The sequence below is a fragment of the Cryptomeria japonica genome, chromosome 2 (genome assembly GCF_030272615.1).
Source record: "Cryptomeria japonica chromosome 2, Sugi_1.0, whole genome shotgun sequence".
Classification (NCBI taxonomy): domain Eukaryota; kingdom Viridiplantae; phylum Streptophyta; class Pinopsida; order Cupressales; family Cupressaceae; genus Cryptomeria; species Cryptomeria japonica.
Window position 1 is genome coordinate 435,555,686 of NC_081406.1, and position 27,571 is coordinate 435,583,256.

Consider the following 27,571-nt stretch of genomic DNA (forward strand, 5'->3'; position numbering starts at 1 on the left):
TGGGGTGATGTGTGAAAAGGTCACAACAGGTCCCAAGTCTTATTTCTAGCAAAATGTGTAGGTCAAATTCAATGCGAGGGGTGCAGGTCCATTTGGGGGTTGCCTTGACTCAAACCTGTCGTGTGATATGCCATGTAGGCTCCACAAGGTTCAAAAGAGTTTGCCACGCTATCTTCTTCCAGGTTGCTTGATAGGGCAAACTTTAGGTGAAGAGATCTTCCAAACGATAAGTTCCCAGCTGCTGCCACTTTGATATGTTTTAGTAGACTTGCTATATTGTCTCCCTTCCATTCAATGGAGGAAATTTGTCTTTTGTGGTATGATATAGTCAAGTTCTCTAGGATGCTCCTGCATTAGCAGATTAGAGAGTGAAGGGTAATGAGTATGTGGTGAAAGAGAACTCGCAAAGTGTTTGCGGTGCCAATAAATTGAAGAATTAGGTTGATGAAGAGACAATTTACAAGCAATGAAGTGAATTAAAGTTTAAGAATTCCTGTCCAATAGGATAATATAGAGGTGATTATCATTCCTGATTAGGATGGGTTGAATGTGAAGAGCACACTGTTATACTGAGAGGGAGGGGGGGGGGTGAATCAGTATAACAACAATCTTTTACCAATTTAAACCTTTTCAACTTCAATCATAAGTACATAACTTATCTCATAAACATATTCATTGCATACCAACATTCATATGTGATATAACCAATATGAACACAAGTAGAACACAAGATATATATGTGGAAACCCTTACTAGAGAAAACTCATGGGAAATCAATGCTTTTATAAATTTCTTCTTTTACAATGTTTGTAGGCACCAACCTACTAGAGGCACCGACCCCTAACACTGTTTGTGAGCACCAACCCATTGGAAGCACCAACTCCAAAATCTGATTTTGTGAGCACCAACCCACTGGAAGCTTCAACTCCCACTTCTGAATTTTGTGAGCACCAACCCACTTCACATAAATCTGATTTTCCACCTTAACAATGTTGCTATAACAACAGATGATGTATGGCTTTTTCTTCCACAAGCTCTCTTCTTCAAACCAGTATTATGGTGACAATAAAACTATCACAATATGCTCACAATTTCTGCCTCTAACTACCCCCTTTTATAATCTGCAGCCAATCCTCTCAAGATACTATGTATCTTCACATATTCTTCATATAATTTTCTTCAACTTTCTGCAATACTTTTCACATTTTCTTTACATATCTGCTCTTATTATTTTACTTATATTTCTGCTTTATATTATTTTACATCTGCTCTACTGAGAACGATTATCTCATTGAAGACCCAACACTCCTCTTCAGAATTATATCCTACTCTTCTACATCTACACAGATTATAACAGTAACATTCCATCTCCAAGGGGACACAACTATTCATTTACTTCTCCACATGAATAGTCACGTATTTTCTTTGTTCAAATACCGATTAGTAATTTAGATGAATCAATTAATTAAAATTTATTTTATTCAAATTGCCGTCTTAATAAATCAATACTCATTTAATTATTTAATAGTATCCTTGGATCTCAATGTTATCGGGGCTTTTCCGTTGAACAAGGTCAATGCTTGGTGTCATCTCTGCCACGTTCCTTAGCCACGACAATGACTCTTAAAGAGCCGGATATATAGAACATTGATACACTGTTTTTATAAACAGTACGGCAACCATTAACGGAAATAGAGAATAGAGTTAATGAAATCTGGCGCCATTTGATCAAAAAACAAGACCCAATAGCCTCCTCATTTGAACACAATGTATCCACCGCTTAGCAAAGAAAAAGCATCGATTGAAGTCGAATGATATTCAGAATTCATGATGTTTGATTGGTCAAAGATCTTTGTATTTCTTCATGAAATCGCTGCTTTAATTAATCTCTCCCTTCTCAATATTATTTCAGATACGAATCCTTTTTCTAAATTTCCTTTAGCATATGTGATTCTTTATCATATTGTATTTGATTACGAGATCCACTGTAATGAAATGCTTCAGCCAGAATATAATTCGGTTTGCCATCTTTATTTGCTGAGCACATCTGATTGTTACCATTCATGATCTGATTACTTTTCTTGGGCTTGAGTTAGGTCACGGTTCATTCTCTATTGCTCATCGACTCCTCTTCAATCGCTGTACTCTTTTATTGGGCATCTCCTTAATAGTTAATAACAATCGCAGCTTCTTCTCCTTATAATCGCTGTTAGAAAATAATGATCGCTGCCATAAGTATGAATCACTGTCTCACGTAAGTAGTCATTCTGACTTGCACATGCGATGCGAGCTCTTGACCCCATCAATATCTGACCTTCTTGTTGTCTATCATTGCATGTCTTATTGAACTCGCACGTGTTCTTAATGGTAATTGCTCATTAAAGAAGTTGACAAATCCAATAATGAGTCGCTTCTATGCCACTTGATTAATATGTTTGTAACAAACACGTTGTCCTCAAAACAGATCGCACCTTTCCTTAACACATTTAGATTGAAGGTTTTTGACTTCGCTTATATTCTAATCGACTTTGAAGGAGCCTGTTGTTCTTTATCGGGTTTTCCATTTTAGTGACAGCGTTCCTCAATTGATAATAAATCATTGTTCTTTTCTTTGCTAAATCTAATATGAGATGGAGCCATTTCAATTATAGTCGCTGCTTCTATTATTTTTGCCCATCGTCATCTTTCAAATTCGACCATCTTCATTAATCTGAAAATAGATAGTCCTCATGAAGTCGACTATCTTTGTAATAAATTGCTGCATATTACTGTTGAAAAATATTAGCTAAGTTCGGATTATGACAAACATATATGTATGTATTATTTCAATGTAACTGTTATTGGGCTAGACCCAAATGTGACGTGGGAAAGGCAATTCAATATGTGATAGGGCTGGGCCCAAAATGTAACGTGCTAAGGCATTGGGCTGGACCTAAATGTCCAACGTGGTAAATATTAAATATAACAATAAACTAATATTGTTGCAAGCCGACCTAAGGAGATCTACCGCCAAAAGAAGGGTATATATACATAACAACTTCAAGATGAAGACATACAATTCATTACATTGCAAAATGCGATCTGCTCTTCCTATCTCTGCTCTTCTATGTTAAGCGATCTATTCTTCTATCCTTAGCGAATCTGCTGGTCTGCACTTTGGCGAACTTCAAGGACTTATTAAGTGAAGTTGTCAAGATTCCACTTCAGCCTGTTGAAGGCATCTTCTGCTAATCCACTCCTTTGGTCATCTACTGCTGATTAGGGCTGCGTCATCTATCATCATGGCAACTCGTTGTTAGACAACAATCAAAGATAAGTCTGTTATATTGTAATTGTCTGCCATTGATATAATACATCTTATAGTTTAAGGCTGGGTTTTTCACCTCCAAGAGGGAGGTTTTCCCAGGGTATTTGTGTCTTGTGTTTCATTGCTGTTACTGTTTATTCACAGTTTGATTAAGGTTAATTAATTTGTTTAACATTTTAGCACTTAAATTTAACATGGTATCAGAGCTTTAGGTTCATTTAAATAATCAGATTATTAGTTGCTCTTCACTTTCAGTTTGCTGTTTTAGTTTTGCAAGATGGTTACAGGTCTGAAAGTAGAGGATAGACTTGAAGGTGCCCTAAATTTCACATCATGGAAGGTTCGTGTCCTCCTTGCTCATGAAGAACTAGAGCTGTTACAGTTCGTGGAAGATATGGATTTGACTGAACCTTTGGATCCGGAAGAGCTAAAGCAATTCAAGAAGAATGCTCTCAAAGCAAAGAAGTTTCTTATTGATTCCGTGAAGGATCACCTTGTTCTAGTCATCTCCAAGTTGAAGACAGCCCGAGAGATGCCCAAACATCTTGAAGGGATATATGAGATCAACAACATCAGCCGGACACTCACATTGAGGCAGCAACTTCTTCAAGTTAAAATTTGCAAAGGAGTTTCAGTCATGTCCTTCATGAAGATTTCAGAATTGAAGGACCAACTCAGTGCCATTGGAAGCGAAGTCGTGGACAAGGATATTGTCATGATTGCGTTGAATGGTCTTCTCGACTCTTGGGATCCCTTCATTCAAAGCATAAGTGGAAGAGCTGAATTTCCTTCCTTCGATCGCCTTCGGTCAGATTGTATTCAAGAGGAGTCTCGCCTTGCTGCCAGAGAAATGCACAAAGGCTCTCATGGAGGAGATCAACATGTGCTTGCATCTCAACATGTTAGAAGAAAGGGAGGTCATTGGAAGAAGAACTTCAAAAGAGATAGAGACTTCAAACCTCCAACTTTCGATTCAAGGAAGAAGCCAAGGGATCTTTCACGTGATCGTTGCTTCAGATGCGATAAGTTTGGACATTATGCCAAAGAATGTCAGAATTCGCCCATGCAAGGAGAGGCCAACCTGAATGAAGTTGCAAACTCAGAGGACAATGAAGACTACCTCTTCATTTCCGCCTTGTCCAGCAATGTGCCAATCGATAGTAACACCTAGTTAATCGACAGTTTGTAGCTCCTAGTGGCACTTTCAGAGAAAGTAAGAGACCTCAGAAGCTCTCTAACTATGTTGCGATGATGTGCAACATCATTGAGCTGAACCATCCAACACAGAAGAAGCTATGAACCAGCAAGCTTGGAAGCTAGCTATGGACGAAGACTATCAATCCATCATCAAGAATGATGTTTGGGATGTTGTGCCTAGACCTAAAGGTAAGTTTGTTGTTTCTTCTAAATGGTTGTTTAAAATTAAACATGCTGTTGATGGTAGTATAGAAAAATATAAAGCTAGGTTTGTAGCTCGTGGTTTTTCTCAAAAGAAAGGCCTAGATTATGAAGAAACATTTGCCCCTGTTGCTAGATATACTTCTATTAGAACTATTATAGCTATTGCTGCAGCTAAAGGTTGAAAATTACATCAAATGGATGTAAAGACTGCCTTTCTTAATGGTGTTATTGAGGAAGAAGTCTATATTGAACAACTTGAAGGTTATGAGATCCATAATAGAGAAACTCATGTATGCAGATTAAAGAAAGCTCTCTACGGCCTCAAGCAAGCTCCTAGAGCTTGGTATGAGAGAATTGATAAGTACCTAGTTAGTCTAGGATTTTCTAAGAATGATGCTGATCCTAACATTTACTTTAAAGTATTTAATGGTGAAATGCTAATTCTGGTTTTATATGTTGATGATTTATTTCTAACTGATGAAGATAGTCTCATCATTAGGTGTAAGAAAGAATTAGCTACTGAATTTGAAATGAAGGATTTAGGTCTTATGCATTACTTTCTAGGGTTAGAAGTGTGACAAAGATCTAATGAAATTATTCTAAGTCAAGGAAAATATACTGTTGATATTTCGAAAAGATTTGGTATGATGGATTGTAAACCTATGTCTACTCCTATGGAAACTAACTTGAAGAAGTTGAGTATTTCTGCAGCTAACTCTGATTTTGCAGATCCCTTAGAATACATGCAGTTGATTGGATCCTTAATGTATCTAGTCAACACTAGACCAGATATCTGCTATGCAGTGAGTGCACTTAGCCAATTCATGAACCGGCCAAAGCATGTTCACTTGGTGGCAGCCAAGCACATCTTGAGATATTTGCGAGGAACTATTGCCCATGGATTGAAGTATTCAATCAACACGACAATCAACTTGGAAGGCTACTCTGATTCTGATTGGGCTGGAAGTGTTACTGACAGGAAAAACACTTCAGGAATCTGTTTCAGCTAGGGTTCCGCTATGATCTCTTGGGCCAGTAGGAAATAGTCCTCAGTTGCACTAAGTACTGCAGAAGCTGAATACATTGCCTCAAGTGTGGCAACTAGAGAAGTAGTTTGGCTTCGCAAGCTTCTTGCTAGGTTGTTTGGACAACCATGGGAATCCACTGTTATTTATTGTGATAACCAGAGTTGTATTAAAATGTCTAACAACCAGTGTTTCATGACAGGTCAAAACATGTGGAAACTCATTATCATTATATTCGTGATATCTAGCTGAAATATATCAGCACCGATGAACAGGTTTCTGATGTTCTCACCAAGCCTCTAGTTCGGGTGAAGTTTGAGTACTTCAGAGAGAAGCTTCGAATGGTGGAGAACTCAGCATTAATTGAGAGGGAGTCTCAATCTTAGTGATGCAATTCGGTTTGCATCTTCCACCCTTTGCGGGCAATGCAAGGTGGAGTCACCCTCTGCGGGCAATGCAAGGTGGTACCATCCTTTGCGGGCAATGTAAGATGGTCATCATGAAACGAGTTCATGATATTTATGTGTTTTACTGCAGGTATACTGTATGAAGCTTATACATTCACTCTTGCGGGCAATGCAAGATGAAAGTCATGAATGGATCATGACATATGGTAGTTATCCTCCTTAGCTAAGAGGGAGTGTTGAAAAATATTAGCTAAGTTCGGATTATGACAAACATATATGTATGTATTATTTCAATGTAACTATTATTGGGCTAGACCCAAATGTGACGTGGGAAAGACAATTCAATATGTGATAGGGCTGGGCCCAAAATGTAACATGCTAAGGCATTGGGCTAGACCTAAATGTCCAACGTGGTAAATATTAAATATAACAATAAACTAATATTGTTGCAAGCCGACCTAAGGAGATCTACCGCCAAAAGAAGGGTATATATACATAACAACTTCAAGATGAAGACATACAATTCATTACATTGCAAAATGCGATCTGCTCTTCCTATCTTTGCTCTTCTATGCTAAGTGATCTATTCTTGTCTGCACTTTGGCGAACTTCAAGGACTTATTAAGCGAAGTTGTCAGGATTCCACTTCAGTCTGTTGAAGGCATCTTCTGCTGATCCACTCCTTTGGTCATCTACTGCTGATTAGGGCTTCGTCATCTATCATCATGACAACTTGTTGTTAGACAGCAATCAGAGATAAGTCTGTTATATTGTAATTGCTTGCCATTGATATAATACATCTTATAGTTTAAGGCTGGGTTTTTCACCTCCAAGAGGGAGGTTTTCCCAGGTTATTGGTGTCTCGTGTCTTGTGTTTCATTGCTGTTACTGTTTATTCACAGTTTGATTATGGTTAATTAATTTGTTTAACATCTTAGCACTTAAATTTAACAATAATAAACTTCTTCATACAACCACTGTCATGGACATTTCAATTAGAATCACCGCCTTCGTTTATCATCTGTGCATATACTGTATTCTTCATAGAATCAATGGCAACAATATTGGATTCATCGCCATCTATGTAGGTAGGAACATGACGTTTTCACACACATAAACATTATTAACTTTGCCATCGGGCTGTCTGTAGTCACCTTTATATAATTCCTTCTAATCGCTTCAAACAAAGTGCTGCTCATCATTCTTTGAACATAATCTGATATCTGCTCAACATCAGCTCAGTTATGTATAATTCTTATAACTTTATAATATGCTGACTATGATGGTTACTGACTGTGATGGTTGGTGCTGTTGGAAATAAGCCACACCCGGACCGACGATGGACTGGTCCAAGAGGGGCTAGTAGCTCAGTGGTAGAGCACTCCAGCAGCGTATGGAATGTCTTAGGTTCGAGTCTTAGCTGGTCCATTTCTAAACATGGTACCAGAGCCAGGTCCAGGCTAAGAGCCCTAAGCACACGAGAGGTGTGGCTTAAGGGGGGGTGTTGCTGTTGGAAATAAGCTACACCCGGACCGACGATGGACTGGTCCAAGAGGGGCCAGTAGCTCAGTGGTAGAGCACTCCAACAGCGTATGGAAGGTCCTAGGTTCGAGTCCTAGCTGGTCCATGTCTAAACAATGGTCGCTGTTTTGACTTCCTATTGTATACGTTGTTGCTGCTGACTTAAAATCATGACTGCTCACACCTTTATACCTTTTATCGAGTATATCCATTGTGCATTATCATATATGTTCTAGTCTTCACTATCAGTGCTATCAATATGATATGGCTGCTCTAACACATTGCCTACCATGTATATTGAAGTCAACCATCTTAATGAGTATGCTGTTCATTTTATATCACTGTCATTAAGAACCGAGTCATTGTCTTTCTAATTTCAATTGCTGCTACTTAATGATATTCATTCCAACCTATCTAAGATACAATCTCTTAAATATAATCAATGTATTTATGTTCTTTGCTGAAAGATTTGTATCAACATATCTTATTTGGCAACACCTATTTCTCATACCACCTTTGACATCAATGACAACTTGTTTATGACACTATCTTCTTACTTGACATCAATGACAACATTTCCAACAGAATGACCAAAGAATACAAGATGAGAGGGTAATGCTCATGGATGAAAACTCCATTCAACTAAGGGAATTCCAACAGTCATGGGGTGTCATAAAGAACCAAGTCTAGAAAGAAAAGCCTCTTGTGGAATAATTAGTGAACATAAGCAAGCAAGACACTCTTGAATTTATATATAGATCCCCAACTAGAAAGCATAAGATTGTGATTGAGGAAGATATTACCTTTGAGAGAGCTTGGGAGTTAATTAAAAAACTTGGATCCAAAGCTTCTTCCATGATGGTACCTAGAAAAGCAATGTATTGAATCAAGTTTTAGGTGTTGGGGACTCTAAGGTGTTTGGATCCGAAGCTAACTTGGCTTAAATTGTCAAGTTTTTTCATGGTACATAGTTCAATGCAGATTTTTACCCTTCCATAGGACAAGCCATTGAACCGATTAAGCTTTAGGATTCTAAAGGGATTATACAACTTTCTAAAGTAGGAGACAAGACTATTGTGTAGTTATCCGAGAGGGTAATGGAGGTGGCAAAGTATAGTTATTACAATTTCGTACATTATTCCAAGCAGTTTGAAGCATTAGAGAATAAGGTTATGGGTTTGGGAAGGGAGAATATATTCCTCAAGGAGGGATGGAGTTGAAAAAAAAACTAGTTTAATATGTTATAGGCAGAGAACAAATAGCTTTCAAGAAGAAAGAGATTAACATAGTTCAATGCAGATACACAAGTACTAGATGAGTAGATTGTTGCCCCTCCATAGGACAAGCCATTGAACCAATTAAGCTTGAGGATTCTAAAGGGATTATACAACTTTCTAAAGTAGGAGACAGGACTATTGTGTAGTTATCCGAGAGGGTAATGGAGGTGGCAAAGTATAGTTATTACAATTTCATACATTATTCCAAGCAGTCTGAAGCATTAAAGAATAAGGTTATGGGTTTGGGAAGGGAGAATATATTCCTCAAGGAGGAATGGAGTTGAAAAAAAACCTAGTTGAACATGTTATAGGCAGAGAACAAATAGCTTTCAAGAAGAAAGAGAAAGGCCACAAGCTGTTGGAGTAGATTTTTTTCCCTCCTATCAAATCACAAGATGCTATAGAGATTCCAATTCTGTAGGAGAAATTTTCAAGAGCCAAGTGCATCATTTAGTACATGAACAAGCAATGATGAATTTTGTGTGAGTACTCTCCAAAAATCCCCAAACTCCCCAAATTCCCAAGTCCTATCTTTGGCCAAGTCCACTCACCACTGATTCCCATGGTGAGTCCTGAAGAGTTCTGGGGAGTAGTCGTCCAAGTCTCACCCCAAGACTCTTTGAGTCCTAGACTCAAACTCTCGAGTTTTGGGCGCAAACTCTCAAGTCTGCTTGGGTGCGGCGTGGGATGTAGAAAAACATTAAAAGTGACTTTTTCTTTACCATTTTTTTGTCCAATTTTGTCCAAAAGAGAGGTCTGAACAGCCAAATAATAAAGGAAGGAGAGGAGAAGACAAACATTTGAGATCCAAAAAGGTAATGTTGAAGAAACAATTCATCATCTTGTAGCACCTTTTAGTTTGAGGCCTGACAAATTGAGTTACATTAGGAGGGGAAAGAGGAAGATGCAGATTGTATTTGGTTGTTTTTCTCATTTTGACATATCATTATATGTAAACATTTATAAACATATGATATTATACATTTGAAAGTTTGAAACTATGAGTATGAAATATGAAATTTCAAATATTGAGTGTTTGAAGATCATATGACGTGTAATGTTCAAATTATGACAAACTGATAGTCAAACAGGCTTCTATGTTCTCTAAATACATTAATTTATTTTTCTTTTTGTAAAACTAAGGTTGTTTGTTCTGCCGAGTACTAGCTGAGCTTTTTGCCGAGTCTGCACTGAGTCCTAGCTGAGGTTTTTGTGTAGACTATTGACCCCCACTAATGCATTAGAAGTAAATCTGATTAACAACAACCATCAAGTCCTCTATTGACAGTTTTGTTAAAGCTATTAATTCTATGGCATTTCCCACATCCAAAGGTACCAATAATGCCTTTGAAGGAGTTGATGGGCTAAAAATTAATGGTCAAACCATTTGTTAAATTTCATGCAGCTGTCATAGATGCATGGACTGGGGTATTGAGGGATGTCTTTGCACTTGTAGAGGCTGATTCACCTGAAGATGCTACTTGAGTGAAAGTCTTGAAGGACTTCTATTTCATTCCCACTGGGGAGAAGACCTTGATGCCATCTATTGCTTAAAGAGCCTTTCATAATCGCTATAAAATATTATGCTGAACTCTTACTAATGTGTGAAGCATATATACGTATTTTCTTTTGTAATCTATTTCTCCTTCAAACAGGACAAGTTGTACCTAGGGTGACAAAATGCTTTGAATACATTCCTTGGTGAAAAAAGACAAGGAAGCATGCATGTGAATGGATTGTATTTTTGTCACCTAGGAGATGTAGAAAAGGGGAATACTTGGATTTTTATGTTTATACTATTCTTAGCATTTTGTGAGGGTGCACCATTTTGGAAAAGAGATCCCAAAGGACACTTGTCTTATGCTGGATACATCAGAAGATCAATGAAGGAGCTATAAGTGCTATAAGAGGAGGCTTTACCCACTTGCTTCATCTTTCTACCTGGCTGGAGTGCTTTGTGTTCTTTAGAAACTTATTTTGTCTTAGTTTATTTTTATAGTATGTGTGCATTCCTCGTTCATGTTCTAGAGGGTGATGTTGCTACTCAATGGTGGAACCTACAGGGAGAAAAATCTTGAAGAAGTTATTGCTTCATATAGATTAGGTTCTATGTTATTAGCATATAATATGTCCTTTAGATATATCCCAAACAAAATTGTGAATTCCTTGTGATCATCCTATTTTATAGGGTTAAAACTTAACATATTGTATGGTTGTGCTTCATTTGAGTTTATCATTTAATGGACAAGATGCATTGCTTTGTAATATGGTATTATTTAAATTTAATATAGAAGTGCTATTCATAGCTATGTTTTTGTGCTCATACAAGATGTTTATTTTTTGCATTTTCTTGTGAAAAGATTTTTTTTTAAATGGAATTGTTGTACAATCTATTTTAATCCTATCTTGTTTACTTTTCTGTTTATGGGGATTCAGAAATTAAGTGATGATATCAGAATTAGATCGGAGTGTTTCTTTCCACTTTCAAGATTGCTTGTTATTGTTTTCAAAAGAATGCAGACACAACTATTTAGTTTTCTTGATCTGCACAAACTGACTTGGTGCAAATAGGCAAATGCTTTCAATGTTAGTGACAATCAAGAGGAAACTGGAGCATAAAGGGTCTTGTCTCATTTAGATCCAAGTCATTTGTTGTCAAGTTTTTAGTGGTTGTTTTGGAGCTTTAAGGGAGCTGCCCTTTGGTCTTGCAAAGCCTAAAGAGTTGGGAGGAAAATCCCTTCGTCAGACTTTGTGCCTAGTTTTGTGCCATTGATTTGAGAAGAATGAAAGTGAGATCAGTGAGAAAAATAATGAATTTAGTTTCTGTGTGTAGCTTATTGAATCGTGTAAGGGACTCTGAAGTATTTGAAACGAGTTCCTACCTGCATTGTCTAAGTATTAAGTACCTCATTTAACAGCCAAAAGGAAGACAAATTCAACCTAGGTAGGAGGGTTGTACGTTGGCTTGAAGTAGACATCCTCAATATAGGAAACACAATGGATCATTAGGACATAATTGCAACATAATGTACCTGATGGCAAGATTTTTTATGGAGGATGGTCCTCTCTATGATAATAGTAGCACAAATGCTGCAGAGATAACAAATTGTATATTAGAATGTGACTACCTAGGTGTCTACTAGGAATTATTCAAGAAGAGTCATTGATGCACATGGCATTATTGACAACGTATAGATAATTTACACGAATTAATTCACTTCTATGATTGACAATGTGAATGTCTATGAAAAAATAAGGTGTAAGCATTTGTTCATATTTTTTTATTGCTTTTTCCCTTATGTTTTTGATTAAGGAAAAACAGATTTTAAGGCACCCGAAACCCACTTACATATCGAAAAGAAAAGCATTAGAGAAGCAAGAGAGGACAAAACGAAGAAAGAAAGGCTGCAAAAGAACAACACAAAAGACAACAGCCAGAGAAAAGAACAGCAAAAGACCAGCGAGAAACTGACACACCTAAAACAAAACTAGAACATCTAGGTGAAAATCTTTATGGTCTCCTCAACATCCCTGACAAGCATCATCATTGCATTTGCTGCCTCTTTAAGGTCTTTGCTTTCCTGCACTTGTTGATTACCTTTAGTCTTTAGCTTCAACTCTTTAGCATTTTGCCTAGTTCTGCGTCTGGAAGAATGCTGGACAGAGCTAGAACCCGACTCATCATCAACAATCACAGTGTCTTTGTTCTGCTTATCCTTCTCCAGGCATGCAACAAGCGCATTCATATTTTGGGAAGACACCTTCAACACAGCCAAACTATGCTCCATGAATTTCCTCAGAGCACTCTCGGTTTTTTGAATCCTGTTGTTTATCAGTTCATAATCAGACTCACCCTTTTCTTTGAGAGTCCTCACCACATCCTCTAGGTGCTTCAAATCTCCCTTTATGATCTCACCTTCCGACCAGTCAAGAATTTCTTTTTCATCCTGTGCTTCACTATTATCCTCAGAATTTTCCTCTTTTCCTTTATCACTAATATCCTTAACCACATTATCAATTTTGAGCTCCATCTCTCTCTGTTTTTCCTAAATGTTGGTAATATTATCAACCACCCACTTCTAGAAATTAAACATATCCAGAGAGATATTTCTAGGAGCATTCAGAATAGTATCCGCATCCTCCATGTTCTGGGTAGAATCCTCAGACCTAGGGTTGCCCTCCTCCATATTATTCTGAACCTCATCCCTGTTGTCCGTATCATAGGGACTCTCCTTCTCCTCTGACTCATCAAAATCCTCTTTACCCTGCTCATTATCCTTGTCTCCTTTCTCACCCTCCACCTCCTTCTCCTGCTCATGCTTTGCCTCCTTTTCAACCTCCTCCTCTTGCTCCTGCTCGGGATCAGCCGTCTCTTCAGCGTCTACGTCACCTTTCTTACTAACCCTCGATTTCTTTTTAGGGGGAGGATTGGTAGAATCCTCATCAGACTTAGATCTGTCATAATCCTCAGAGATATGGGCATTCTCCACAAAGGGATCATCCTTATTAGCCTTAACTTTATCCTTAAGATACTCATAAATTAACAGAATAAGACCTTGGTGGGCAATGGGGTAGGAATTGGGTTTCTTAGCATGGTCAGCCAGACTGTCATTAAGGAGGAGGCCAGATAGAAGGGCAAAGATATCTTAGAGCCATGGCGAAAGTGATTAAGGATAACAAAGTGATAATTATAGACTTTCAAAAACCTACCATCAACAGTAAGATACTCCATTAACACTTTCAACATTTTCTGCCAAAAGGAGTTTACCTGGTTAGGGAGATAATAGGAAATATTATCCTTTTTGGCAAGGCGAGCCCTTTCTTCTTCATTCTTGGGGAAATTTTTGATGGCTTCCAACGAGAACTTACGATCTCTATAAAACTTGATGCCGTCCTTCTGCAAACCAGTCACCTCAGCCACCAAATCTTCATCCACTCTCCAGGTCCGACCAAACAGAATAACTTTGTTATTTTTCTAACCCTTGGCAAAACCACGGGAAACGAACTTCTTGCTCCCATGCAATTTCTCCATATAATCAGTGAAGCCGTTTTTATGCAACCTTCTCCAAATTTTCCTTTCACCCTTCCAACTATCATAGCTGGTGGGCTCATTACGGTTGAGATTTCCACCCATAATGTAGAAGCTGTTCAAATCGAAACCCTCAGGGGAGCACAAACTGACCAGATGCTGAAGAACAGAGAAGTTGGAATCGAATACCAAGGTAATTTTCTTGTTTTTCAAGTAGCCCTTTAAAACATGCAAATTAACCTAGTGCTTAATATGATAAGGCCCTTCACACCTATACTCATTAGCGCGACGCCTGAGACAGGTCATCATTTGACAATCCGCCTCACTCCAAACTCTATCATTGAAGTCCGAACCAAAAAGGGTAATAATGAGATTAATATTTACCTATGATCCTTTTCTTAAAATAATTGCTCTCGAACTTTGTTCTTACATGATGACTCTCCGATATAATTAGCATCTTCCGCTAAAATGACCCCCTCATTGGCTAACAAATCGGCTACCCTATTACCTTCCCTAAAGGTATGGGTAATAACCACACACTATCACAGGAATCTAACATTTTTTTTGTCTTATCGATGATATTTTGGATATTCCAAGAAGGAGAACTAATACCTTTAATAGTCTGAATTATATTAAGGGAATCCCCCTCCAGCCAATTTTTTTTAAAATTGAAACCCTGAGCAAGCTGAAGACATTTTAACATTGCCAGAGCTTCTGCAACATGGTTGTTTTGAATTCCAAAGGGAGAAGCAATCACAACAACACAAAAGCCATAAGAGTTTTTGATAACACCTCCCCCACCAGCATTACCTGGATTTCCTTTAGCTACACCATCAAAGTTCACCTTCACCCAATCATGAGGAGGGAACCTCCAAACCATATTATCTCTTCTACTCTTCAGATCAGACTTCCAAACCTTAATTCATTAATTTCCATTCTGTTAGAATCCTTTTCTCATTATCATTCATATCAATATAAGTACACTGCTTGTTGCTTTTGTGAATGGTGTTGATGTTTTCTTTAATAGCCCTACAAATCTTTTCATAGACCACCTGAGAAGAACACTTAGTCTCCCTAAAAATTCTATTGTTTCTCTCCTTCCAAATATGCCAATAGGTCGTAGGAAGAAGAAAGGACCAAAGGGTCTTGATGATGGGAAGCTTGGTAGGGAAAATCCAATGCCAAAGGACTTCCTTAAAACTATTTTGCATAACCCAATTAACTTTCCATTGCATCCACAATTTACCCTAGATTTTCCAGGTAAAAGAACAGTGAAGGAACAAATGATCCACAAACTCAGCCTCTTTCTGACATAACTCACACCTATTAGGGATCATAAATCCTCTTCTGACTAGGTTATCAATAGTGAGAATCTTGTTATGAATTGCAAGCCAAAAAAACATTAACTTTAGGAATGCGGAATCTATTCCAAACTTTAGTCCATATAGGGTTACAAGCCCGAGTTGATATTTTTTTGTAAGCAAAAGCAACAGTAAAAGTACCCTTAGGATTACTCTTCCATAAGAAGACATCATCTGATTCTTTGCTGACAGAAAAGGACAGCAAATCATGCTGGAGCAAAGAAAATCCAGCATAAATAGCATTAAGTCTAACCCATTTATTCTCCTGCCAATAAGTACAGACCATAGAACCAAACCTCCTTTTACAATCTTCAATGATATGGCTGCAATCCTAGTTAAGAAGAGGCTCATCTTTGATCCAGACATCCTCCCAAAATATGATTTTGTTACCTTTGCCAAGGACCCAGCCAGCTCCAGCTTTAGCAACTTTAATAGATTTTATCATACTATTCCAAATAAAAGATCCTGCGGGGATATCTTCAGAATAGAGAAGGGAATGAATGGGCTGATTATGGATGTATTTGTCAAACCACACCCTACTCCAATCTCTTTTAATATCATAGGCCCTCCAAACCTGTTTGGCTAACAAAGCTTTATTGAAAGGTTTAAGGGATTTGATACCTAACCCCCCACTACTTTTAGGACTACAAACTTTATCCCAAGAACCAAAGCAATACTTTTCTTATCTTCCACACTAGACCAAAGAAATCTTTTCTGAATTCTTTCTAACGCTTCTGCAAATTTGATCGGTATACTAAACAAACTAAGAGCATAAACAGGTAGATTCTGAAGGGTAGCTTGAAGAAGCTGGAGCTTACCAACCTGCGACAACATAGAGCCTTTCCATCCAGCCAGTTTTTTGTTGAACTTATCAATCAAAGAATTCCAGAAAGAGTTTGGAGGAGCCAAACCAAGAGGGAGGCCCAAATAAGTAGAGGGGAGCAGCTCAACCTTACAGCCAATTATGTTAGCAATCCTCAGCTGCCTCAACAAGGGAGTGTTGATGAAGTAAATAGTAGATTTCTCCCAGTTAACTTGCTGGCCAGTAGCAAGGGAATAAGAGCTGAGAGCATTTTTGAAGGCAGAAGCTTCACTCACAGAAGAGTATCCCAATAATATAGTATCCCAATAATACTTTTTCCCTTATGTTATTAAGTGAAGCATATGCCACAATTAGTACAAGATTTTGCTATCGTTGTAAATTATTTCACTTATAGAATATCAATAAAGTAAATATGCCAAAGATTTGTTTTGGCCAAATGCTTTGCTCCATTGTGGAGTTACTTATGCATTGTATCTTATAATTCACACATGTTCATAATTCATATCAGTGTAGTCTTATGTTATCTTTGGCACTCTTTAAATAAATACCTAGGGATTTTTATATTTAATTTGTATTTTGAATTCTTTACAGAGAGTATTTTGAGGATGTAGATCGTACGTGGGAGAAATTTGAGAAGATAATATGGGAACACATATCCAACTTCTTCAAGCTGGCCAAGGATAGGCAGGGAACACTATCCTTTTTTTCCCTCATTAGATATTATTGTGGTATTTAATTCTTGAATTTTATTTTTGTAATGCTATGGCTATTAATATATCTGAGAAAGAAGTAATGGTAATTGAATATGCCATGAGCTTGAAAGATTGTACAGTGCATTTTCTTGTGTTGCCATCTTTTGTATGTTTCAAATAGCATTTCCAATCATTTTGCAATTCATATGTGATCTGTATTAGCCATCCCTATTTTTTTTTTAATTTTTTGACAAAGGCAAGTTCAATATTCACATAACAAATCAACTATGTTTGCTGTGATTAAACTGAAACAGAGCATCCTGGTTTTAAATTAAACAAGAGTGCCAAATCACCAAGAAATGAGTAACATGACAATGCCTGGCATAGGGAATACCTTGGCAACTGATTACATGAGTTGTTGCAGGTCTGGTTTGTACAGTCAATGAGCTGCTACAGGCAGAACAGTAGGTTTATTAGCCCAGCGAGTCTCTAAAACTCACTAACCACACTGCTCCAAAAAGGCTGAGAAGAAACAACACCCAAAATATCACTCTTCCTACATACTTCAAATACTCTGATATGAATGTAGGCAAGTCTGAAACATGGGTCTATGTGATGACAGGTCTGAAAACACCTATGTTGCAGGATAAACGGCCATGAAATTATCCTTCAACACCCTTCAAATTGACATATATCACTCCTTAAAGACACCAAACAGCTTCACAAACACCCAGCGCTCTATAACAACCCCAAAATGGCCAAAACAAATGACAGCTACAGGTTTGGATCACCTTCAAACATTCCCAGCATCGACCAAGACATTGAAACAGGGGAAGCTATCTTAAATTTTGGCAGCAACACCTAAAACCTTGTTTTTCACAACCTAGAAAGGCCTAGGTGCCATCAACCATGCTCATAAAGCTCCAACAAACTAGGCTCTTTGAACTAGGATTTACTGACCAGCTTCCGTGGACCCCTACAAATTGGTACAGCCCTTCTCTGAAAATGTGCCAACAGCAACCGCCTCAAAATGCATCTTAATGGAGTTGCCCAGCTGTGAAGATCAAAATATGCACAACCTTAATTGATTTTAGACTCTGAAACCTTACTTTCCAAGCACAAACAAGTGGTACGGCCAGCTAGTGCACACATGAAACCCTCAAACTCTACAATCGGCAAAAGGAAGCTTCAAAACCCCTGAAAAGTCATCATTAATCTTTGCAGTAATAACAAATAAACAAATCCAAAACTCTTGTGCTCAGTAAAATGCAAAAATATTCATACTGGAACCCCAATCTGCAAACTCTGTGAAGAATAATGTGATTTCTGAGAAGAACCACTCCAAATCAGCTAGGGATTATCTTTCAATTCCAAAATCAGTGATCCAATGAGGGTTTTCGTCGTCATAAGTTTTGAGGAAGGACACGCTAGTTCAATCTGGCAGCATTTCGTTATGTGTAAACCTCCTTTTAAATAAGCCTGTTTAAAATTTTAAATAACTCATTCCCACCAAAAGCACAGTCCAAATTAATAAAATGATTTTATGTGCAAGTCCCCTTTCCCTAGGCATCCACTTGAGGGGACATAAAGAGACTTCATAAAAATATAACACTTAAGTGAAATAATATAACATTAAACATTCAAACTTAAGTGTATATTTAAATATTCCTATCCGAGTTGCGGGAAGCACTGTCGAGTCATCAAAAACCAAATCTGAGCACACCAACATGAAATTGAGGTAGTGGGATGAAGACCGGTGCCAGCTTGGAGACTTACTTAAAATAGACATGCTCCGCAAGAAGTTTGGAGAACACCTCAGAAGCTCAAAAATGCTTTTGAAAGTGTTTCTGCAATCCTTAGAGCCATCTGGGCTGAAAGCCATCAACAAAAACCAAGAAAGACTGAACCAGTGCACTCCAAGAAGTTTGGAGTTCTCACCAGCCTACCTAGGAGCTTATGGGAATACTCAGAAACTGGCCAAAAGCTCATTGAACAATATTGCATAGAATGGGGACATTACATGATCTATAATTAGTGTGGATATTTCATTATATAATTCATGAACAAGAACCTTACTAAATTTCTATGTGCATTGATTGATTAAAATGTTGTTTCACGTTCAAAATGGAGGAAAAACAATTCCAATGTATAGAGTGTGATGTTTTTAAGTACAAATAATATGAAATAAAGCATGCACAATCAAAGTAAAGAGTATAGAACATACATAAATGATGTAGACAACAACGCTTGACTTGGAGAAACTCAAGATGTAAGAAAATTCCAAATAGTGAGCGAGGGATCTCCTCCTTAGGTCATAATCTTATGAGCTATTACAATGGTTTAATGCATTCTAAAAACCTTCATGGACTTATCTTGCACAAACAACGTCCAAATGCCACACAAGCCATGCAATTGCTGTAATATTTCCCTTTTCTTGCTACAACTCATTTAAGATTCATAGGTTGAATCAATGTTAGCCCCTAGGTTTTTAAGTGCAAATACCATGAAACAAAGCATGCACAATCAAAGTAACGATTATAGGACATACATAAATGAGGAATAAAACGGTAATTGACTTGGAGAAAGCCAAAATGTGAGAAATTTTAAAATAGTGAATGGGGGATCTCTTCCTCAAGCCACTATCTCATGAGTTATTATAAATTATAATGGTTTAATGCATTCTAAAAACCTTCATTGACTTGTAAACAACAATGTCCATATGCCACACAAGCCATGCAACTGCTCTAACATTTTACCTTATCTTACTACAACTTGGTTAAGATTCTAGGTTGAAACAATATAAACTCAATTCAATCAACTTGCTAAGAAAACATTATGGTGGAATCACTATAATGACCTCTCTTATAGGTATAAATGAACGAGAGTCACAAAAAAGAAAGAAAATATATTAACGTCCACAAGTCACGAAAAACTGATCAATGGGATTGGAACGTACATTTGGTATGATAGCAAAGGGCTAGGGCAAAACAAGGAGGTCCTAGACAAAAAACAAACATGAGAGGGGGCTGTCCACGAATAAAGAAGTAAACCCACTAGTGAGAACAATAAAAGATGGGGGGGAGGGGGGCTGGGAAAGTCTGTGAAATATTGTAAACAGAAGCAGATGATCTTGGTGGGCAATCAAAATTCTCAATTGGCTGTGTATTGAGATGTGTTGGAGTAGCCAACAACAATGTCATTGACCATTGTAGGAGTACCAACACCGTTGAGAATGCTTGCCAGCGAGAGTCCAGAGAGGAGATAGCCAATGCAGCATATTGTAGGGATGATATAGAACCATGACTGCTAGTGTGAAAGCCCGGATGTTGGAGAGCCCTAGCCATACTAAAACACAAGGATGGGCAATGTATTGCTGAACTATGCCTGTTCATACACAAATATTCAGAGGAGAATCCAGATATCTTCAGTAACTGTAATTCTTGAATTCTGAATGTTTTAATTTCTTAAATCCCCACAAGCTCTGTAATTTTGTGCCAATCAATCTCTAATAATTTTGTTTCACAATGACAAAAATGACAGCGGATGAAATTGTCATTGATGATCTTGTTTCATCTGATCAACATTTTGAATGTTTGGATCAGTCAAATCACATTTACATCTTTTTAGTTTCACAATTTGTCTTGTAACTTGGATTGGAAGTGGCTGGTTGCCTTGGTTTCCAGCATTCACTAAATCTCTTCCATTTCCATGGAGTTCTGCTGAATCAAAGCTTCAAAAGAGTTGAAGAGGCTGTTTGAAAGTCCACTTCCAATCCACCATCCAATGTAGCAGTCTGAATGGAAATTGCAAAGAAAACAATTTCAAATAGGAAAAGAGCGCTGTTCTTTTTAGTTCTGCGATGATCATGTCTAAAGCAGCAAGAACTCAACTCTGGAAAGGAAAACAAAAATGCCGTTGACAAACACACGTGCCTCAAGGCCAATCACAAATCATGGATACTGGTTATCAAAAACAGATTAAGGAGCCTCATAAGAATCTTTGACACCATCAACTCTTCTTATTGTGGGTGCTCTTGTGCAAAGATGAAAAACTCTTACTTGACAATAAATCTTTTGGCTCAAAATTTTAAAAAAATTGGGACTACGGAAAAAATCGGGAAAAAAACAGCAAATATATCGAACATTTAAAAATATATAATTTCTAAACTATTCTTAAAAAAACACATATACACTAAATTTAAATTTATAGAACATAATAACATAATACCGAATAAGTGAATATATTACGAATTTATTATAATATTAAACTGAAAATATAATAAATTATTAATATTTAATTGTGAATATTAGATTTTAAATATATCTACAAAATTATAAAATTAGTTTAACAAAAATATGAAAATAAATTCTATTGAAAAAACATATTAAGAAACTAAATTTGAATATTATTTTTTATAAAAATTTAATAAAATTAATTTAAATAAAATAATATTTATTTTTTCATTAACATTAATATTAAAATATAGAATGGATGTTCAAATCTTTATAAACTATAGAATTTTTTATAAAAGAAACTAAAAAGGAACCCTAAACTACAAATGAAACTTTGGCTTATTGGAATCGCAAAGAAATGGAACAGGAAGATCGTCGACCTTTCCATAGAAATGGAACGAGGGGTCATCGCGACTAAGTGCAGCGTGCAGGTCAATGCCATAGCTCGCCCTATGATTTTTTGTTGTCGTGTCTCGAGACCTTTGTCACTCGGCCGTGATTGAACACAGAGTTGAAAAAACACGGAAAATGCTTCAGTAGATTTTGCTCGCCGTCGCCGTCTTTCCCACGCAAAATTTAGGGTTTTTTTGGCACTTTTCACTTCAAAATTTTCGTATTTTTTAATGCCAGCGAGTCAATGCTGTTTTAATCGTGATTTTCAATGATTTTTTCAGTCAAACTTGTGCCGATTTTTCCTGCGATTAAATCGTTTAGGGTTTGACTTGGGAGAAATTGCGATTGTCCCAATTTTCTCAATTTTTTCATCCTTGCTCTTGTGGAACATCACAGCAACCATTTGCGTAACAAATGTCAATTTCTCACATTCAAAGTCAAGAAAAGAAAATAGACATGCTTTTGCTTGAAGAAGTTAGTAGGAACAGCAATATTCAACCATAACTATGAGATGTTGAAATCAAGGAATCTGAGTACTCCATAACCTCACCAAATAATAAGTATATTGTGTAGTGTGACCTTGTCAAGTATGTTCTTTATTGAAACCATAGTTTGATCAGATAATGGTAATAAATTGCTACTTTTTCAAAATCCAAGAGAATCTCTGTGTTTGTGTGTATGTACATATATATATGGAAAATCTCGATAGTTGGCTTGATCAGCCAGCCCTTCATAACTATTCCAATAGTGAACTTCATGAAACTCGATAAAACTGGCGAAAGAAAAGAAAAAAGGTCAAATATTCAACACAAAAACTGCAGATTGATTGCCAGGACTAATCTTCAGAATTTCATTAATTGTCATTGGAATATGCGCTAGGTATTGTCTTGGGTACTGTTTGAAAGAGATGGCGCTTCAAAGTGAGAAATTAGATTGGGTACTGACCTTAACCATTGGTTAACAGCAGACAGAAAATAAACATCTACGATAACACTTTCATATCATTTGACCAATTCAGCTGGATATCAACTGTATTCAAAGAGGGATCCATATTCCACACTTAATATCTGGAAATACTTATCTATCACACCTAGAATTTGCCAACCAGATGGCATACTGGGAAGTTGAAATAGGGGACATCGAAAGACATTCTATGTTAATATTTGTGAGAACCTTAGCAATCTCTGAAGAAAAATGAATGAATGGTATAAAAATCAGTTTGGCATTGTTTCTTCTAGATGGATGTTTAAGTTAAGAAGTTTTGCAAAAATAGGTATGGGACACAAATTTCTCTGACAAAATGATAGCACAAGTAGAGGCCCTCATCCATGGATCAACAGAGCCTTAGAATATGATATTTGTAGAACCCAGTTGGAGACAATGGTATAGGGAAAAATGGATAAAAGTTGAGGATGCATATGCAATTTTTTTCCTTGAGTCAGTGCTCGATAAAGAGCATGTCCACACAATTCAAGAATAAAATGATATAGGAGATTACATTAAAATGAAGAATTCAAGATAGTGAAACATGGCACTAACTAAATAAAGTGCAATTGCTTATTTATAAAATGTTGTCAGAGTAAAGACAGTTGCACATTATTTATGTATACACACCCTAATTTATTTTGAAAATATTTTGTAACTGAAAGTAAGATCCAATGCAACTTCCTTTCCACTTTCTAATCACCCAGTTCTCGAGATGGGCAAGGTGAGAGCATATGGTGTTTACAACTATACAATTTGAATTAACTAGAGTGCTGCAATTGAAAGGGAAATGCATTAGGCAGCAAGTTGGCCAATTTTCACTTTTTTAGTGGAGTGCTTATGCAATTCTGAAAAGAAAGAACATTTCATGCTTATTCAGCAGAGTTGTAAATACAATATGTCCACTTGTTCAGTTGGCACTTCAACTTGTTCAGTGGGAAAGCAAACAATGCACTTCCACTTATTCACTGGGAAAGCAAAATACAATGTTCCACTTGTTTAGTGGGGTGAGAAAATCCAAAATTCTTCACTTGTTCAGTGGGGTGCATTCATAAATGAGAAATGATCACTAGTGGTACTGCCATCCAGTGTTTATAGTGAAGTATCAAAGCAATACAATATCATATGTCTGCTTCAACACTTCATAATAGGCTGAATAACATGGATAATCAGTGCAATCAAGAACCCAACAAATAGGATACCTCAGATAGATGATAATAAGGTATCTTGCAGGTCTGATATCAACTTGTAACACACTGCAACAGGTCTGAACAGTGAGATGAACACCCAGAAAACTCATCCAACTCGTCCCTAACACACCTCAAACACACATAGGCCGATACATTTCCTCAAAACAGGTCCAACTTTCACCAAATTTCACTGGAAGGACATATTAATCTGGAAGTTGATTTCAGAGATGTGCAGGACTTCCATAGCACTGAAACAGCAGGAACAGCTACTCCAGAAGACTGTATGACCCATTTAGGAACATTCCAACATCATAAGTTCAACCTAAAACATGTGCAGCCATCCTCCGTGGGTCTAAGCGACACCATCCAACATGAAAAACTCACAAAAAATTCGGTGCTTGGGTCAATAAACTCACATGCCCCATTTTCAGGAACAACCAGCATATGGTATGGCTAGCCTTTCCACTGGTTTGCTCAACACTCTTCAATCATTAGGTTAGCAGAGATAGCAATCAACAAAAGCAATCAGAAGATATCATTTTACTTAAATCATCATATACCTGCAACGTAGATGGTATGACCAACATGAGGTGTACGACTAGCAATGGTACCTTTAGAATCACCTCAAACAAACACTTTCAAAAAGCTCTGAAACTTGATAGCAAACACACCAAAATATGCTACTCAAAACACATAAAAAATTATCCATGGATGCAACCCAAAAATTGAATCTTCACTTTGCAATTCATAGGTGATCTTTGTATGAAACCACTCTAACCAGTTAGCAGGGGTTTCATCCCCAAAACCAGCAATTCCAAGAGGGTTTTTGTCTTCAAGAAAATTTGAAAGAATTCTGGTTTTCTCCAATAACAAGAGCAAATAACATTTCATGGCTAACCCTTCAAATGAGCTCTCATCTCCTTTTATAACTTTTTTGGAGGGAAATAACCATAATTTTGAAACAATAATTTTTTTCTTCAAAAAGACCTTTTTGAAAAATAAATAATATTTCAATGTGCAATAAGATCCCTCAAGGCTGGGCGTCGAAATTTGAAACACACTTATAATTTGTTTTTAATGAACTATTACACTAAATTGTCTTCTTAATATTTCAAGTTTCAACATTAGACAATTTAAGTGAATAATTAATTTAATTCATACAAGTTGTGGAAAGTACCAGAATGACATAAAAATGTTATTATGATCATACCAACATGATATTGACGACATAGGACAATGATTAGACCCAACTAGGTGACTTTCTAAAAATAGCAAACTTCTTCAAGAAGTTTGGAGAGCTCTTAAAAGGGAAAAAATCAATTTTGAAATAATCAAGAGGCTCCACATGACCAATTGAACTCATTGCCATGAATAACAATGTTGCGAAACTGAACCTATGCTCTCCAACAACTTTGGAGTTCTTCCTTACCAATTAGGCTATAGAAAACTTCGAAACAGGCTAATTGTCCACAATTAGACTATGCTTGAGATGGGGACATTATGATCAAGCTGTGCAAGCATAACGCTTGTTAGTTACCAAAATATGGTTTCATGCGCACATTTGATGATTACTTTGCGATGGTCATCAATGTGACTGTACCACAAATCGTGAGTTGAAAGGACTGTTATACACTCGGAAGTTTTCTATGGAAACCACAATCTTTGGTAGAGATAACTATTTTTAGATATGATTAACTCATTAAATTTATTGTTACATGAATAAGTTGTACATGATGTTAGGAATTAGAGTTATTCACAACATGTACATAACATTACCTTCTCTTGATTATTAATCATGCCATGCATGCTATTTCACACTAACTGTAACTATGTGTACTAACTATTCCTGCTTGTGTTGATTGATGAATATCGGGATCAGTTGATTTTTATGATTGAGAAGTGTAGTTTAGGTCTATCTATGTATGTATTTATTTGTAGAAGTTTGCACTCTATTTTATTTAGTCTTCCATAACAATAGTTCAATAAGAAAAACTTTTGGCTCATTGCTTTTAAATTTTTCTTTGATTTGCAGTCCTCACACTTTGGTGCGTGTTCTAAGGTATCATCTTAATCTTATCATGTACCCTGGTTATGAATGTTTAACTTGGTAGTGTTCATATTATTTTTCTCTATAATTCATTTATAATCTATGTCATCTGTCATTGAATTTGGTTTAACCAAGGAAACAATAATCGTTTGGGGAATTAATCGGCAAAACAAAAGTATAAGATTTTTTCAAAAAATCGGGAAAAAATCGGATATACAAAAAAACGTAAAAAATTGCAGAAAAACAATCAAAAACTACTTTTTTTATATATTTTAGGGTATTTCCATAGCATAGAGATATTGTAGGCAAATAAAATAGACACTTGAAAACATGAATTGCAGGAAATAGATTTTTGTTGTTTATATTCATATCACTGATTACGTTCCACAAAATATACTACACCATAAATAATATCTAGATGGTGATAGATGTCAAAATGTCAATTACAATATAGTTTGTGACTTTGAACAAAGTCAACCTGTAAACTAAGTACAAAATTCCAAAATCTCAAATGTAGGCAATGACATGCTAGAGAGTAGGAGGCCCTGATGATGAAGCTCCTGGGTAAGAGCCTGTCCTAATTCCTTCAACCCATTCAGGACGAAAGTTGGCTTGCCTCATGATATCAAAATCTTCAGACACAAGCGGACGATCAGCAACAGCATAATCATCATCAACATCATCATCATCATCATCAGCATCATCAGCAGCAATCAACTCGCACTCTGGATATATCTCATCGAGGTCAATTGGCAAGCATTCCTCAATAGTTCCTGATTTTGCCCATGTAGAAATTAGTGTTTCCCTTACAAATGAAAAACCAATGAATAGTGAATACAATTCAAAAAACTGCAACTATATATTAATATTCTCACCTTGAGCTTTCCTTATCTTCAAGCGGAGGTTGTGATGAACAAATACCAAGTCATTTAGTCGCTGTTGTGATAGGCGGTTGCGTTTCTTAGAATGTATGTGTTCAAACACACTCCAATTATGCTCACAAGCTGATGAGCTACATGGTTGGCTCAAAATACGCACCGCCATCCACCTTAAATTTGGTATTTCATCTCCAAAAGAAGCCCACCATGTAGCTGAAAAACACATTATATGGAGATGATATTGTAAGACTAAGAATATCTTATAATCTTAACAAACTTAATGGTTGGCAAAATAAAGAGATTGTCAAAAGTTTATAGAGTCTACCTGGTTGAATTGTCTTTCTGTTTTGTATAGCAGCCCTAGAAGAGAGAAAGCCCTTAGCATGCTTGTACATTTCCAGCTCTATCGTAGCCGCATCAAATTTTTCCAAGTCAGGAAACATTTTTTCCATGCACTTGAAGAAGCCTTGTTTGATCTTAGCATCAATTTCCAGGAAGTCAGTCTTATAGAATAACAAAGGATTGAGAAAATATCCTGCAGCATGGAGAGGAGTGTGCATTTGTCCATCCCATCTCCTATCAATTATGTCCCACAACGGCATATACTTATCTCTGTTATTTTCTAGCTTACTCCTTATCACCTCCTTGGCCCTATCCATGGCCTCATACACATATCCCATGGGGGGTTTATCTCCATCCACTAGTCTCAAGACTTTTACTAAAGGCTCTGAAAATTCTACAATTTGTTCAATAGATTCCCAAAATGTGGTAGAATACATATACTCTGCCATTGCTATGCCATTTGCTTGAGTTGTGAAACCAGACTCCATCCACTCAGCTGAAACAAACATTCGCCTCAAATTACCTTTTTGTTCACATAATGTTTGTAATGCAAGGAAATATGTTGCAAATCTTGTCACTCCTAGTCGAACTAGCTCCTTGCCTACTGTGAAAGAGCGCATTATAGCCAAAACCCTTGTGTGATTATAAACAAATTTGGTAAC

General features: G+C 36.9%; 1 protein-coding gene across 2 annotated transcripts in view; it reads left to right on the forward strand.

The window, feature by feature from the left end:
* LOC131031580 (exocyst complex component SEC6) overlaps positions 1-27,571 on the forward strand; it is a 269,379-nt gene that overhangs the window by 54,906 nt on the left and 186,902 nt on the right. For both annotated transcript variants that reach the window (XM_057962728.2, XM_057962729.2), the window contains exons 7-8: positions 16,743-16,835; positions 25,675-25,701. In XM_057962728.2, coding sequence (XP_057818711.2) covers positions 16,743-16,835; positions 25,675-25,701 — 120 coding nt within the window. The remainder of the gene's footprint in view (positions 1-16,742; positions 16,836-25,674; positions 25,702-27,571) is intronic.